At 45.5% G+C, this 17,156-nt stretch overlaps 2 protein-coding genes across 5 annotated transcripts in view; one reads left to right on the top strand and one right to left on the bottom strand.

The window, feature by feature from the left end:
• KCO1 (Outward rectifying potassium channel protein) overlaps nucleotides 1-17,156 on the top strand; it is a 116,481-nt gene that overhangs the window by 88,916 nt on the left and 10,409 nt on the right. The gene's annotated exons all lie outside the window — the stretch shown is intronic.
• On the bottom strand, nucleotides 8,768-9,121 carry LOC147465202 (uncharacterized). The gene has a single exon (XM_086518832.1). It carries the CDS (start codon nucleotides 9,119-9,121, stop codon nucleotides 8,768-8,770), a length of 354 nt encoding a protein of 117 aa, XP_086374958.1.

Below are 17,156 nucleotides of genomic sequence, written 5' to 3'. Positions count from 1 at the left end.
TTACAAGGGATGCCAAAAGCAGAGCCCCAAAAGTAGTTAAACTCAAAAGCGATGGTCCCAAAAGTTGGCCCCAAAAAGCAACAACATTTTTTGAGGAATTCCGTACAGTGCCACATCATCAGCCTGTCAGCACGTTTTACGGGCTGCCTACTAGCGCCATTTGTGGATGTACGTAATGTATGCCACGTCAGCTTCCACGTCACATGTCCGTAATGCCTGTCCACCTCAGTGTTGCTAAATTGGCTTTATCTTACAGAAAAATAATTCTAAATGAATTATTGGATTTATAAGTGAGAGGGTTTTCTCGCTTGGAACACCAAGGAAAAAATAATTCTAAATGAATTATTGGAATTTTAAGTGAGAGGGTTTTTCTCACTAGAGACGTTCGAGTACAAAGTATTCCTAGTGCGTCATTTAAAGTAATGACGGGAACACTGAGAACGGGAATATATGTAAGGCCACCAGGAACGGGTACTTCTGATGCATCACATCGGATGGGTGACAGGGAGCATCGGAAAGAAGTATCCGACCATCCGGGAACGGACATCTTTGATGCGTCATAGGATGGGTGACATAGAGCATCGTGAAGGAGATTGTATCGTAAGTTCGGTAGGAAAGGACTAGGTGATGGGTATTCCTGATGCGTCACAAGGTGGGTGACGGGTGCATCGGAAAGGGAATATCCATAGTCGGGAGGAAATTCCGAACTGTGTTAGAATTGTGCACAAGGATAAGCAAGCACTTGAATGAAGATGGGTTCAGAGGAAACTTTGAGGAAAAACAGATGCTTTCTGAGAAAGCGGGATTGCTTTTCGGGAAAGCAGATACTTTCCCGCGAGGAAGTCTATGTCTGCATTGCAACTGTGCATGTGATTGCATCCAAGGACGCCTGGGAAGTGCTGTGAAAGCATTGTTTTGAACTTATAAGGTTTTATTGAGTTTTTGGGCAGGTTCAGATTATTTTTAAAATACGCTGGCCGTCCACTTAATAAGTGGGCAGCCATCTGATAAATAAGGCAACAGATCAGCCAGCGTCTTCTCTCTCTCATTTTCTGGCAGAACAGAAAAAAAAAAAGGAGAAAAAATTTTTGAAAAAAAAAAAAACAAAAAAACGGCCGCGATCTCTACGCGAGCAGCTATTCGTGCCGGTGGCTAGGAGCTATAAAAGCATCACATGCCCTCACTCAGAGAGGAGGACCAATCTTTGCAAGGAGGAGATGCTACTGCGGATTTCAACCATAAAGAAGACGTTGCCAGTGATGCCCATGGCTGCCTCAAGTGTACCAGATGTCACCACCAAGACCCAGTGCGCGAGTTCCCTCGCGAAGAAGTGCCTACGAAGCATGTTTCCATCGCGACAAGTTGCTGTTTTTCTCTGTTTTCAGCCCATAAATGTCGTAGACGGGGCTGATTTACGAGAAGGAACCCGAGAACACACCTCTTTTGTGTGTAGGATTGGAAGAGAGGATTTTTCTATGTAAAGATCTCTTCCGGGGAATTGCTTTTCGAGAACGGAGTTGCGTTTCGAGCGTCGAGACTTTGAAGGTAATGTTTTTCATGTTATGATCTTTGAGTATTTGATTGCAGGTGTACTTCCTCTTCGTGAGGGAGTAGGAGCAGAGGAAGGCATGAGCCTCTGCAGGAGAAAAGCGCTCTGAGGAACTAGAGCCAGATCAGCCCAAGGGTTTCGTACCCGAGTTTGGGAAGAAGATCCACGGATCGGAGAGAGGTAGTCTCTCAAGTTGCGATCCGGAAGTTGGGATTCCCAAGTAAGGACTTCGTGTCCAGGAAAGCAGAGTTGTTCTGCGGGAAGAGGACTCTGGAAAGAGAGTTAGAAAGAGTTGCAGGGATGTCATGCCCTGAGTTTGGAAGGTGAGATCCAGAGGCGAGAACCTTGGTTCTCAAGGATTTGGAATAAGGAATGGAAGTTCCTTGGAATAGGGTTTTGCAATAGGAATCGGAAGCTGAGGCTTCCGGGAACCATCAAGTCTTATTCTAGAACGAACGTGGTAATACGTTCGGTTCAAGTGCTTGTATAGACTTCTCCTCAGTAATAAAGATACTATTACGGGGGGGGACCAGCCCATTTTTTGTTCCCAGTACTGTGTCGATCTTCTCACTCTCTATCTCTCTCTCTATTTATTTCTCTCTATATCCTCTGGCTTCAGTAATAAGTGATAAATCCTATTTATCCGAATGTATTTTATATTGTTATGCGCTCCCGTTTGTGACACTCAGTCATTCTGCCCAGTGGTCATGCCACGTGATCACTTTGTGACATTCGCCGAAGGGGATGTCGAAAATTATTCACTCCACCGTTGGGGTGAAACGAGGCTGCCCTCTATCCCCCTCTCTTTTTGACATGCATGTGGATGAGGCTTCAAACTACATAGATAGGAAGGGTGACAGAGGGGCATAGTTGGCAGAGACATGGATACCCCTATTGTTGTATGTAGATGATAATGTGCATATTTCAGATTCACCGGGGGGGGGGGGGGGATGTAGCGCCATCTTAAAGCTTTACACACATTTGCGCAAGATACCTGTATGTCTACTAACCTTGGGAAGACCAAGGCCATGGTATTCAATACTATAGCACAATGGGTCAGTGATCAACACCCGATTTTACTTATGGATAGGACCAAGTGGAGCATACGGATATGTACACTTACCTTGGGGTGGTTTTTTGGGGCCCGATTTTCTCCATGAGAACAGCGACAAAGACTAGACTGACTACAGCATACGAAGCTTTGAGAGGTCTAGAGAGATGTGTCCACAAGATCAGTTCCACGAGCCTTGCACCAAGCTATGGGCCTTTTGATACTCTAGTTGCCTCAACTATGCTATATGGAGTGTAGATCTGGGAACCCTCAGTAGATTATGATAGTCGTCAGCATGGACGTAGAGATGGGTGGCAAGACATGGAGAGGCCACTTATCTCCATGATCTCCAAGATGATCAAGGCTAAGGCCTTGGTTTCCCATGCTGTCATTGGAGCAGAGTTGGTGCCCCTCCTTTGGTGGTGGAGGCTCTTACAAGATCAATGGCATTCATACACAACTTATGCGAGCTCCCACGAGATTGTTATGCTCAGTCGGCTCTGGAGTTCTCACGGCACTTGACAGCACAGGGAGATACATCGTGTTGGTATGCATAGATGGCAACATGGTCCGAGTTACACGGCTTCTCTATGGAGAGGCTCCCCCCCTTTCAGCACTCTGTGTGTGTGTGTGTGTGTGTGTGTGTGTGTGTGTGGTGTGTGTGTGTGTGTGTGTGTGTGCATGACAAAGGGAGGTCACTAGACTTATATGACGCATCTATTCCAGCTGGATACCAAGAGGGCATGGATACAGCCTATACAGGAGTTGGGCACGAAGATGGCTACATACAGAGAGCATTTTATCCAGCTCACAAAGGATGGATTCTTATCTAGGCCTACCTACATGCATATTCACTTCTCCCATGGCTTGCGATGTGCTATTGGAGAGATTCGGACATCATCACACCAGTTGGAGATTGAGATCAACCAATTTTGAGGCATCTAAGCAGAGGCCAGGTTGTGCCAGTTGTATACGTGGCCGCTTTCATTTCCTCTTTAGAGAGGGTTTTGGTCCTCTATCTAGAGTTATGAGATACCAGGATCAGAGATGTCTTGAACTCTATCTAGTGGAGATTCAACATCGAGCAGGGTTATTGAGAGAGAGAGGCTCGTAGACCGTGAGACACACCCAGAGACAGATCACAGAGTTCTTCCACGTAGAGATTGAGCTGAGATGAGAGCAGTGAGAGAGGAGGGATACAAGGCATATCACTAGTAGAGGTATATTCAGTGATCGAGCAGCAGAGTTGGCAAGATCTAGGGGGCCCAAGATGAGGGGATGCTCCTATCATCGGAGGACGTTGCAGCAAAGGATCAGATCTATACTAGCGAGACATGGAAGACGCCTTGTGCAGACTCTCATCGTGGAGGACATTGACACGATCATGCACCAACCAATGTGAGCCATCTTCGGATTCTGATACACACATCCACCATTTGGTATCTTTCTCTGAAATACATACCCACCTTTTGTATATGTAGCCCTCAGGCTCTTGATACCCACCTTTTATAGCTCTAGCAGTGTTTCTGTTTAGTTAGTTTCCTTCTTTTTACCAGACCTTGTAGTAGATTCACCATGATGTAACTCTTTGTTCTCATCGGTCATTTTGGCCTCTCTCTCTCTCTCTCTCTCTCTCTCTCTCTCTCTCTCTCTCAGTTCAGTTTTGTATCAGTTTTTGTTTCATTTGTCTTTCCGATAGACGGATGACATACACACCATGTACATTTGATTTGTCTCATAGGCCGATTTCGGCCTGACATAGACGTTAAAAATCTTTCTTTCTTTCTTTCTTTCTCTCTCTCTCTCTCTCTCTCTCTCTCTCTCTCTCTCTCTCTCTCTCTCTCTCTCAGCACCCCATTGAGGTTGGCCTCCCCTAGAATTTGTAGAATAAGCCCGCGAAAGATTCATGTACCCACAAAACTAGGAGAAACACGCACTTGCAACGGCCAACATGGAGGCCAACCTTGATAGCCTAGAGAAGAATCTCATGTAGCTGATCGTCGAATCCAAGAAAACACTTGATAGCAACCTCAGCACCACTAACCGGGAGCTCATTGCAAGCTTTGCCAAGCTTGAGGCAGAGGCAAAGGCGCAGAAGAAGGAAAGAGCTACCATGGAGGAGATGATTGGCCTTCTCAAAGTATAGGTTACATTCCTACATGACCAGTCACCATCCTTTTCTATCTCAGGTGTGGTCATGCATTGCATTTCTTACTTCGTGTGGATCATAGCACATGCTGGACTGTGTGTGGGAAGGTGGGCTACTAGTGCTGACCATGATCCAACATGCATCTACCGGCACGCCAAAGACTGCGACTGACTTCCACTATAATAGAAGATTATTTTCTTTTGTGAGTGTGTGTGTGTGTGTGTGAGAGAGAGAGAGAGAGAGATGATGATGATGATGTATTTACGTCCTCGGGGGGCCAAAATGACCCATGGGACCCAAAATCTCATATATGAGACTCCCCCCTTCCCATGTGAAGGAGGGGACGTGTCATGATTCTGTGGTGATTTTGTTTGTTGGTGTGGTGTGATGTTCTAGCACTTTGGCAAGATAGATGCCTAGTGCTACTGGAGAGGGATGTGTTCTTGAGAGAAGCTCCTCAAATGTAGTACATCCTTGAATAAGTTGGGGAAAGTCGACCCGAATGTGTGCATATGCTGGACATTCAAGGGTTAGTGGCATTGAGTGCATCTCCTCATGTTTGCATCAATATTCAGCCATCCTCCCGTTTCACTTTTGAGCATGTGTAATCTTGTCCGCATCAAGGTGATGGCCCGTCTCGCACGGTAAGACATGGGTGTTGCGATATGTATTTGGGTTTCCCCGGTCTTGTACTCTTCCCAGTATCTCGTGTTTATGTGCTTGCAATAGTATTCAAACTTGGACCTGTGCATTGCATTCTTCCATTTGCTGTGGAGGGCCTCAAGTAATTGTAGTTCAAAATTCAGCTCGTGCTCAGCAACCACATTCCATTTAGAGAACCATTTCTTGATGTCCTCAACAAGGCTAGAGGTGAGAAACTTGCTTTTGTGGTTCTTTTGCGGCTTACATCCTACCTCCCATGCTATGTGAGGCAAACGGTTATGAGGCGTCAGCTTCACCTTCAAGAGATATCTATGCATTCTTTGCAAGGCAAGCATTTCCAATGGTCTTTGTCTAGTCTCCAATAGCATCACTGAGTATGGTGTTGTGGTTTTTATCTCCATATGTCTACATAAGAACTTTTTCTGAATTTTCTCAATGTCATTCCATGTGCTGGCCGGAATACTTGGTCCCCATACCTCTACCCCATACAATAGCGTTTGGACCACACACGCATTGAAAGTCATGGACTTTATTTCCCACCTTCTAGTGACGCTTTGTTTGCACATGTTTTCAAACTCGTAATACCTTGCTTGTCCTGCTTCAATTCTTGTTTTTGCACATTGCCCCCATCTATGATTCGAGGGTATAATGATGCCCAAGTATTTAAAGCTGTCCACTGCTTGAATCTCTTGCCCATCATACATAAGGGCGGGCTGATCCTTTGATTTGTGTGTACAAATCGCCATACATTTTGTTTTCGTGACATTCACTGAAAGTCCTATGGCTTCGCAGAAAGTATGTACCGCATCCAAAAGTTTTTGCAAGAGAGACATGCTATGCGCTAAAAGAACCACATCATCAGCATAAATGAAGAGTAGCAAAGTAATGAGACCTATGTTTGGTGCATCTCCATTATCTTGCGTCGTTTGGCAGATACTGTCCTCAAGCTCATCTATGCATAGCCCAAATAATGTTGGGGACGGAGGGCATCCTTGTTTGACCCCTATTGTGCTAAAGAACTCTTTGGAGAAGCCTGTTTGCATTTTCAGTTTACATCGAACCGCATGGTATAGGCGTGCCACCGCAACCCTCAAGTGTATGGGAACCCCAATGGTCTCCATGCGGGACCATAACCCATGACGAGGTACCCTATCAAACGCTTTCTTAAAGTCCACAAAACAGCAGTACATAGTTTCCCCTTTGAGTCGCGCCTCTTCCATCATAATCCGGATTGTAATCAAGTGATCTATGGTACTATGTTTTGCTCTAAAACCTGCTTGACCGAGAGCCCTCTTTCCACTATTTTCAGCCCATGTGCTAATATCCTTTTCTATCAGGCTCCCAAAAAGTTTTGCCATGCAAGAGCCCACCATGATGGTGCGGTAATTCGTGAGTAGGTAACGGTCTCCGCCTTTAAACAAAGCTTTGACCCAATTCTCTTGCCAATCTTCAGGCATGCCTTGGTGGATAGCTTGATTCATCATGCAGTGTATCCATTTCTTGGCTTCATTGCCCGACCATTTCAGCATTTCGGAGTTGAAGTGCAAAATGTCAGAGGCTTTCCCAGTGGCTAGTTTTTTCAAACCTCTCAAAGCCGTTGCAAAAGTTATAGGTTCCTTAGTGTCAACCTGAATTTCAGCATTTATCATTATTTGAGCATCGGTGGGAGCATAGAGTGTTTGTGCATATACATACATTTCGTCCATGCTGAAATTTCCCATTATATCATCCTTTTTTCCTTTCATGTTGCGCCATGCTTTCTTGGGCTCTTTCTTAAATCTGATCACCTCTTCCTCCTCCTCCAAAAGTTCATGCATCCTTCTCTTTTCCTTTTCAGCATCTTGTATTCCTTGGCTGCACTTTCCCACTCCTTCGTGGACTTATTGAAGCACTTTAACTTGCGTTTGGCTGCTTTACATTCTGCATCAAACCATGGGTTATGAGGGAGACCTTTGGCTTGTTGGTGATTTCTTTTAGATCGCCCCATAGTGACCTCTGCAGCCTCTTCTATTGCTTGACGAAAGGTAGCCCAATTTTTTGAAATGTTTTGGGACATGCATTGGCTACTCAATAGGCTGTCCAGAAAAGTGGCATAATCGAATTTCTTTGTGGCTTGCATTCGATATGCCCAACTTGTCGCCTTTTGGATGCGTTGTGTAGGCATGTGTGGGAGGTCTAGACATACATGAATTGGAGTATGGTTCGAGTTCGGTGACCGAGCCCCAATTTTAAAGTGTCCAATTAAATCCAATGCATTGTGGCTAACTAACGCATAGTCATTAGTGCTTCTTCCATGGTTTGATGTATAGCATGTGTATGTTCCGGAGCTTGCAAATTTCTTGGTGCCATTCATGACTACAAGTTGCATAGAATTCATCATGGATATCAAAGCCGAACCTTGTTCATTCATGAGATGATCGCATGAGCATCTATCCCATATTGCATCTAATACAAGAGCGCCATCTTTGTCGGCGGGATGGGTTGAGTAGTCAACCAATTGAACGTGTATGTTGGCTATGCGAGCATTAAGATCCCCGAGTATCATCGGTGTGTAGGTTGCAATATCTGTATATAGGTCGGCAAAAGGGTCATTCTTGGAGAGATTATGCAAATCATAGAACGGGGATTCCCGATGTGGGATGTAGTATCGCGCAATGAACATCGATCTCCCAGATGTACAAATCTCAGCCCATATGTATCGTTTGTGTTCATCTATCTTGCATATCTTAACCTGATTTTGCATTTCCTCCTTGTACAGTATAGCAACACCCCCTTGCCCACGCATCTTAGTACCAGGCCACCAGACCGAGTGTGTAATATATCCTGGAATACTTGGCAGTCTACATGTGTCCTGTTCCCACGTTTCAAGTAGAAAAAGTATGTCTGCTTGTGGTAAAACCTCTGTCAATCCTTCCCCTTTGTGCCAAGGGAAACCTCGGCAATTCCAACTTGTGACGTGTATGTTCGTGGTCCCATGGGTTTCCTCCTGTCATGCTTCTGGTGGTGTTGCCCCTGTGGGGGTGGTGTTCTTTTTCATTCGTTCTTCATATGTCTGTCTTCTTTCCTTTTGTTTCGCGGGTGTCCTGTCTTCACTAATGTAAATTGGGGTGTCCCTTAGATAAATGCGAGCATTTTCGAGTATGATGGATCTTTTACGTGCATCCAACATTGTGCATACAATTGCGCGATTGTTCTCAGGTCTCTGCTTACCCACACGGTGTGCCCCATACACCACTACATCATGCATGCCAAATGTGTTTGCAAGGAGGTCCGTGACCTCCGCATTCAACATGAGTACTTTCTCATTGTCAGATTCGGGGATGCCTCGGATCACAACATTCATACTGCGTTTCTCTCACTCATTATACTCTGTGTCATCTACATTTGCATACGTCTCATGTGTCTGCGGAATGGCATTTGGAGTACTTCTTACTACATGTGCCCAGGAGGTCGTATTTCCTGTTGCATTATCACTGATGTGTGCAAGCTTCTCATCGTGTGTAGCTAGAGCGTCTTGCACATTGGAGACCTGTTTGTTTAATGCATCTTGCAGGGCCTGAATTTTCTCATCTTGATGTTGCATTTTCAGATTCTGTATTTGGATTGTGTGCTCCAATTCCTGGTTCTTTAGTGCAAGATTTTTGATGTCTTCACCTTGCTTCATCACCATTTCCTGTAAGGATGAGATAAAACCCCAAATGTCTTGCATCGAGCATAGCACCGATTTCTCGGTTCCTGCAACTGTGTCTTTACCTGTCCCTGTATTTGTACCTGTACCTGTATCCATCTTGGATGGGGGTGTTTGTTTATCCTTTGCATTTGGCATGTTTCTTGTCGGTGACGATCGCACGGAGAAACCACTTCTTGAAACCCGTAGGTTGACTGGTTCACTCATTCATATGGGGTTCACCCTTGCTGCAGTGTTGCGCACAGGTGTCCACTGCAGTTCTACGCAGGGGGCAATGGCGGCAGGTGTGCTCCACAACAATGCTGCGCAGGGGTGCTGGGCTGTTGAGGACTGTGGCGAGAGCAATGACGGGAGCAGTGGCGAGCAGCAAGAACCTGTATAACCGAAGGTCTATCTCCTCTTCTTTGCTTCCCTTCTCCTTGTTCTCTCTGCCTTTGATCTTCTAGACCCTATGGATTCTTGAGCATCTCTCCTGGATGCTCCACTCTACGAGTGCAGCCAACTCGCATATGTCTTGCTCTATCACATACAAAACAGTGTCTAGGTAGCCTAATAAAGAGAGCTTGCTGCTGGATATCACCTCCATGTATAGTAGGAAGGGAGATGAATCAAGGAGGATTCGTCATGAGAGAGGGTGAAGAATCAATCGAAGAGTGGGAGTGTACACACCGTCGGATAATGCTCGAGTCTCCCTTTAGTCAACACCACTCTAGACTGTTGTTGATCTATAAAATGGGCAGCTTGCACTTTGGTAAGAGCCAAAAACCTATTAACTACTAGGCCCTCACTCAGGCTAGCTTGATCCATCCCGTGTCTGGTTTTATATAAGTAACACAAAGCTCTGCTAAGTCAAGGAATTCTATGCTAGAGATCAACTAGCGTGGTCCGATGTCTCCAAGTGGACCCTATAACAACCTAATGGGGAGATGATCACAATATTGGGAACAAAAATGTCAAAAAAGATAGCTTTCGGGTAGTCCATTAGTTGTCTAGCCAACAACCCCTCCTCCACCAAACAACATGCCTCCAATGTGACAATTGAATTGCGAATGGTGCTTAGTGCATTTGCCGAGAGTGTGACTATCACCACGAGGTGTATTTTTTCCATTGCCTTCTTTAAATATGTGCTCCATATATTTATGTATTTTATTTTTACTTGTTTTTCCCGAAACCCTTGAAAAGGTGCAAGTGGACATTGCATGGCCACTGTGAGACGGCTACGGCCGAACGGGTTTCTCTACATCAGAAATCTAGGTCGGTCAGTAAGGAACTAGTCGGGCCAGTTAGCACTGAATTCTAATGAGTATGGAAGCCTGTGTGCGCCAAAATGGAATTTGGGCCACTCGGCAAGTCACAACTTTATAAGTTGGTGGGTACTAGGAAATTAAACCAAAGGAACACAATTCGGAAGCTCTTCTCAAGAGGGGGCGCCCAAAATTGAGAGTGGAGGCTGATTTTACTCATAAGTGAACTACAGTGTGTCTGAGTAGTGGGTGCAGGTGATCACAGCTTTAATGGAAAGCTTGCCTTCTCCCTTGTCGCATGTAGTGCGACGATTTGCTCTCGTGCATCTCTTTCTCTCCCCTTTGCACATATGGTAATTCCCCTCTAGTTGATGATGTGGGTGGTTTAGGGAGGATGGTGTCACCAGCGTGTGACTACTATCTATCCTTTTTGTTGATTTCTTTCTTATTATTTATTTACTTTCACTTTTTGGAAACACCCCTCGGGAAATCTAACTGCCCTGCATTGCATAGCTAGTGTGGAATTGTCTAGAGGGAGTCCAGGCCTGAGGGCAAGAGAGCACTAAGGTTAGACAAGGACTATGGTTAGCCAAAAAGGGGTCATTGACTAGCCAAAGTGGAATCCTTTGCTACAGAGGCTACATTTCAGTTATGGGTGTGGCTACAGTGTACAAAGGGGGTCAGATGACCTAGAAAGATACAATGGCAGCATCTCCTAAAATTTAGGGAATTGTTATTTTGAGACCTGAAAATGTGTCCGCGTCATTACCTCCGGTATGACTAGGGGAACATTTTATTACTCTGTCGCGAAGTCAATTGGGCAACCGGTCAGGATATTTTTAAGCGGCGAACCCGAAACGGGAAAATGCTTGTATATGCGCCAAGTGGCACATTTCTATGCACTTGCCTCCTCAAGGAAGAAGTGGCGCTGAATTTTAAGCTGGGAGAGGCTCATTTGCAGATTTTGTCACAGGTTAAGAGCTATGGAGTGCTTCCTTCCCCTCCTATGTACAGTGGGGTGCTAGGAGTGATGCCCTGCACGCTACGCACTGCCCTCTCTCCCCTATGGCAGTATGTTATGCCCCTCTAGTGGGCTTTTCAATTGACCAATGTACAGTTGTGTGGGTTCATGCGCGATTGATGAGGCAAGAGCCTCTTGCACAGGTACTGGATTAGCTAGCGGCTAATCCCCCGTAGGTACAGGTGAATTCGGAGAGGTTTCACGCTAGAAATCTCGTCCGATTCAAAGGGCAAGTAGCCCTACAGGTGCGGGAGCTCGAGGACTTGCTACAGATGCGATCGGCACGCGAAACGGAGCCCGAAACAGTAAATTACAGCCTGCTGTGTATTTTTGCAGGTTTAGGGTTTTGGCCCTAAACGGTCCCTAATACCCCCAAGAGGTTCGGGGACGCGAGGGGACCGCTGTACAGGTGATCTGGCGCATTTTCGGGGCTGAAAACAGAGAATTCAGCGTGCTGCAGATTCTTGCCAGGTTTTGCAAAGTGCCCGTATGCGTCGGGAAAGTCATTCAATGCGTGGGAATACTGATTGTGAAGGGTCCTAGTACAGTTATGTTGCCGAAATCGGGCTGGAACAGTTGAAATTCAGCCGAGCTTGTGCGGGGCAGCTTGTAGGGAACCACAGCGTTTATTCCCTCTTTTTAACAATAAAGAAATACCGAAAGGGACGCCTAAGTTAGGGGCCAATCTGGTGTCGGTCTACTCATATAGGTGCAATCTAGCAGCCTGTATCCCTCTCCCCTTTGTTGTGTCTTGAAAGTACAGGTAAAGTGGGCGACAAATTAAATGGGTGAAAGCAAATAAGGTTTAAGTCTAAGGTCTACCGCCCTTTTTGGATTGAACAGGCCGGTTTCATGGTTCCATGCCCGGGATTAAATCACTTTTTCCCATAGAAGTGACCCTTGGTCAGTTTGGGCTAGCAGACATAGGGGATCATAGACAAGACACAGGGAATTGCAATTATGGTTGATAGACCAGATGATGTGACTGAAGAGGTTTCTTCTTCACAGGGTCAACAGACACATGAAGTGGGTGAGTCTTCAAGACCACCACAGACGGATGATGATATATTCAAGTCCCAGTTGGCTACTGTTGTGGCTATGTTCACACAAGTAATGCAGAACCCGAGGTTTTTAGCCTTTCTGCAATCTTCTCTTCCATCTCAGCAAGTTGGGTCACTGGATCATATTCAAAAGCCTGTTAAGGCTCGAGCACAGGTGATTCATACTGTAGAGTCAATGGAAACACCTGTATACTAGACGGAGAACATGCAGTCTCCACAACCTGTGCCTAAGGTGCAAGAACAGGTGGTTGAAATGCCAGTCTTTCAAGCTGTACCAGTTCAGCTAGCCACTTTTCAGCAGCCTATAGCTGGTTCTAATGGGCAGGGAAGCAACCTACAGGCTATGCAACAGGTCTTCCCACCACCTTCAGTACACCCTGGCTATTTTGGAGGTGGATCGGTATTCCAGAGCATGGCTGGTCATACACCTGGAAATCAGTTTTACACACCAGGAACAGTGTTCGGGGGTGCTCAAACGATGATGCCTAACCCCATGTATGGTGTCACAGGCATGCTACTAGGGTTTCAAAGCACTTAGTGCCAATTTGGGATGCCACAGGCAAATTTTTGTATGGCTGGAATTACAAATCAGCAGCCAAATATGGCATTTCCAGGTCAACTTAATTGCGGTCAGGGAACACAAATGAACCCTAACAGTGTTCCCATGTTTCAGTCACTTCCATATGACAACTTAACGCCGCTGGAGAGGCCAACTCCGTACAAAGAAGGTGGCAAAGGTGTGACATTCACGACCTTTACAGGGTTTGATGGCAGGAAGAAGGCTCTCTCATTCCTCCAACAGTTTGACAAGGCCTATGCAGGGGGAAACTTTACAGAGGCTTCAAAGGTCCGCAAGGCAGCCACTTTCTTGACAGGGAATGCGGGACAATGTTGGACAACTTTATTGCTCGAAGGGCAAGCTCCGTCCACATGGATTTACTTCAAGCAGATTTTTGCAGCAACATGGTTATCTGATGACTTTGAAGCAGATGTCATGACAGAATGGCACCAGCTTAATGCTGCCACTTGCAAGAATCTGGATGACTACAATCGGAAGTTTTGGAAAGCTCTACTTCCAGTAACTTCCTATAGGTTTGTGCCATTGACAGAACAGATTGAAAAATACTATTGTGGCCTACCCAAAGGATTGAGAAAGTACTGCACGAAGACCAAAGTCACTACTTTGACGCAGCTCATCGAGGTAGCAAACACTGGCAATGGTTTGCTCAAGGGAGAAGATTGTGAATTCAATACTGGCGTCAAGGAAGGATCAGCCAAGAAAAATTCAGCGAAGAAGCACGTTCCCAATGAGGTTCCTAAAGGGACTCAGGAGCCAGCCAACGCAGGGAAAGGCAAAGCTACCGCTGAATCAGAAAAGGGACCAACAAAGAAATGGAAAAGACGTTTTCCTTGCAAGTCGGAAGAGCAAAAGAAGTCCTAAGGTTAGAGAACAAATGCTTCATCTGTGAGCAGCCTGTCCACATTGCTTACAATTGTCCTACAAAGAAAAGGCCAGCTGATTCTGAAGACAAGGAGGACAAGAAAGGAAAGAAGCCCATGGCGGGTCTAGTTCCAGATATGGTGGGCGACAAGCCAAATTCAGATACAAGTGAGCTTTGCAGAGCATGGGGAAAGTTCAGGGATCAAACAATGCTTATCTTCTTTGATCCAGGTGTCAAAGCCAACTTCATTTCCCCAGAATTGGCTTCAAAGTTGGGAATGAGACCTGAAGAGATGGGGTATACAGCAGAGGCAGGTTTGGCATGTCCTGGCCATACAGAGGCTGTGACACCCATCATTGGAAAGTTGCGCCTACATATCCAATCCTATCTAGATGCTGAAGAATTTTACATCATGCCACTTGACGGATGTGATGTGTTGTTAGGTATTCCTTGGTTATTCGTGTACAGGGAATCATGGATGCCTACAACAAAAAGATCACTGTACAGAGCAGGGGAAAGACTCACATTCTGGATGTAAAGCTTAAAGGGGAGTCTATTCCCACTGTATCAGCTTCTTCTATTACTTCTGTAATGAAAAAGCATCTTTCTGCGTACTTGGTTTTTGCACGTGAAGTGTTAGATTGTGATGAATCAAATTTATCTGTGCTAGATAAAGAAAGGTCAATGTTTTTACAACAGTATAGTGACTGTTTTTTCGATTCATTACCGTCTCAATTACCGCTAGAGAGACCCGAGGACCATGCGATAGATTTGGTGCCAGGCAGTAGCCCACCAAATAAGCCTCCGTATAGGGTTAGTGCGGCTCAGCAGAAAGAGATAATGGGCCAAGTATAGGAGCTGTTAGAAAAGGGGCTGATTCAGCCCAGTTCATCTCCATTCTCTTCTCCAGTATTGTTGGTGCAGAAAAAGGATGGCTCATGGCGTATGTGCATCGACTATTGTGCACTGAACAAGAATACCATCAAGAATAGGTTCCCTATACCTAGAATTGATGATATTCTTGACAAATTAGAAGGAGCAGCTATGTTTAGCAGGATAGATCTAAAGACTGGGTACCATCAGATCCGCATTAGATCAGGGGATGCGCACAAGACTACTTTTAGAACGACGTTTGGCCTTTACGAATTTTTAGTGATGCCCTTTGGTCTCACAAATGCTCCTGCTACGTTCAATAGGATGATGGACAGAATTTTCCGTCCACACCAGCAGTTTGTTGGTACATTCTTTGATGACATGATAGTCTATTCAAAGAATGAAGAGGAGCATAGGCATCACTTGGCCATTGTGTTCAAAGAGCTACGCAGTCATAGGTTGCTCATCAATCCAAAGAAAAGTGAATTTTTTCTAGAAGAGATTCATTTTCTTGGGCACATTGTCTCGAAGGATGGTGTCAGAATGGATCCTGCTAAAGTTGAAGCGATCAAGTCATGGCCATATTTGAAGACGGTGCACGATGTCCGAAGTTTCTTGGGACTATGCTCCTATTACATAAGGTTTATCCGAAATTTCGTTGGAACAGTTGAAATTCAGCCGAGCTTGTGCGGGGCAGCTTGTAGGGAACCACAGCGTTTATTCCCTCTTTTTAACAATAAAGAAATACCGAAAGGGGCGCCTAAGTTAGGGGCCAATCTAGTGTCGGTCTACTCATACAGGTGCAATCTAGCAGCCTGTATCCCTCTCCCCTTTGTTGTGTCTTGAAAGTACAGGTAAAGTGGGCGACAAATTAAATGGGTGAAAGCAAATAAGGTTTAAGTCTAAGGTCTACCGCCCTTTTTGGATTGAACAGGCCGGTTTCAGATGGCGACGTGTAGAACCCATGACGAGCAGCCTTGCAGAGAAAACGAGAGAGAGAGAGAGAGAGAGAGAGAGAGAGAGAGAGAGAGAGAGAGAGAGAGAGAAATGAAATGAAATGTTATATTAACGTCTTCAAAAGGCCAAAATGACCAATGAGACCAGGAAGTTACAATGCGGTGTATCTGATACCAAGTTAGATTAACAAAATAAATTTTTAAACTAGGATAACAAGATATAAATACTGCGGAATCCTAAACTAAGCGGATAGGTGTGAAAGGCGAAAGGCGTGAAATGTGTGAACTGAGCAATACAATGTGTAGACAATTTGGGAAGGAAGTAGAGATCTATCTTCATAGAGATCCATCTTCATCTGCACTCTGGACGACGAAAAAGTATGGCTCAAATCCTTTGCTGTAGCCTCCTTCGTAATTGTGTAGCTCCTCTTCTCCATCGGGGTCGTCTAGATCTCCCTAGCTCCAATGCTCGGTCTATGAGAATGCCAGTAGTGTGGGTAGACCTCTTCACTGTTGGTTGCTCCTCTGTCTGTTCTTTTGGGTGTACAATATCTAGTGTAAGGAAATCTGTGATCCGTCTCTGGGGTTGTGTCTCTTCAGCTCTCCTCAGTAAAGTTTCTCTATGCCTGTGTAGCTCAAGTATATATAGCACAAGACATCTCTAATCCTCATAACTCATGACCCTAGATAGAGGACCAAAACCTTCTCTGAATAGACAATGAAAACGGCCTCGTATCTCATAGTACACTGTGCAATGACATATGTAATGTATCTCTGTCTCTGGCTCTAGATGGCATAAGCGGCATATCCTGCTATCTGCTAGTGTCCCGCTGAATCTGCCAGTCTCAATCTCGAGCTGATGTGAGGACGTGCGTATCTAGCCAATGGCACATCGCACACCATGAGAAAGATGCGTGTCCATATAGCTAGGTCGAATCACAAAGCCATCCCCCGTGAGGTGGAGAAAATGCTCTCTATAGAAAGCCATCTTTGTGCCCAACTCCTGTATCGACTCTATTTATGTCCTTCTCGTGTCCAACTGGATCAGATCCTGACGAATGAGTCTATTAATCTCTACCCGCGTCAAAGACCTCAAGGGTGCTTGTAGAGAGTATTGAAAAGGAGGCAACCTGTCCATGGTGAAACCATGTGTGTGAAACCATGATGCCATCTGTGCATACCAGCATGATGTATCCTCATTAATAGCTAATTGTCTGGAGGACTCTAGAGCCACCTTGGCATATCTGTCTCTGGTAGTATCCCACAGATTGTGTACAAAGGAGACTGATCTAGTAAGCGCCTCAATCTCCAAAGGGGGGGCAGCTAATTCCGCTCGAATGATATCATGCGGTACGGAAGCCTTGGCTCTAATCAACCGAGAGATCATAGATACCAGGGGCTTCTCCATACGCCTCCAACCCTCCTGGCCTACAGAAGGTCCCCAAACCTGCACCCCATA

Source organism: Adiantum capillus-veneris, chromosome 1 (assembly GCF_014529385.1).
Source record: "Adiantum capillus-veneris isolate H3 chromosome 1, ASM1452938v2, whole genome shotgun sequence".
NCBI lineage: Eukaryota > Viridiplantae > Streptophyta > Polypodiopsida > Polypodiales > Pteridaceae > Adiantum > Adiantum capillus-veneris.
Note: the sequence above shows the minus strand (reverse complement) of the source record. Positions and strands in the feature narration are given on the sequence as shown.

What these genes read in the sequence shown, in the direction of transcription:
- LOC147465202 (XM_086518832.1), bottom strand. Translation starts at nt 9,121, where the DNA reads ATGCAAGACATTTGGGGTTTTATCTCATCCTTACAGGAAATGGTGATG.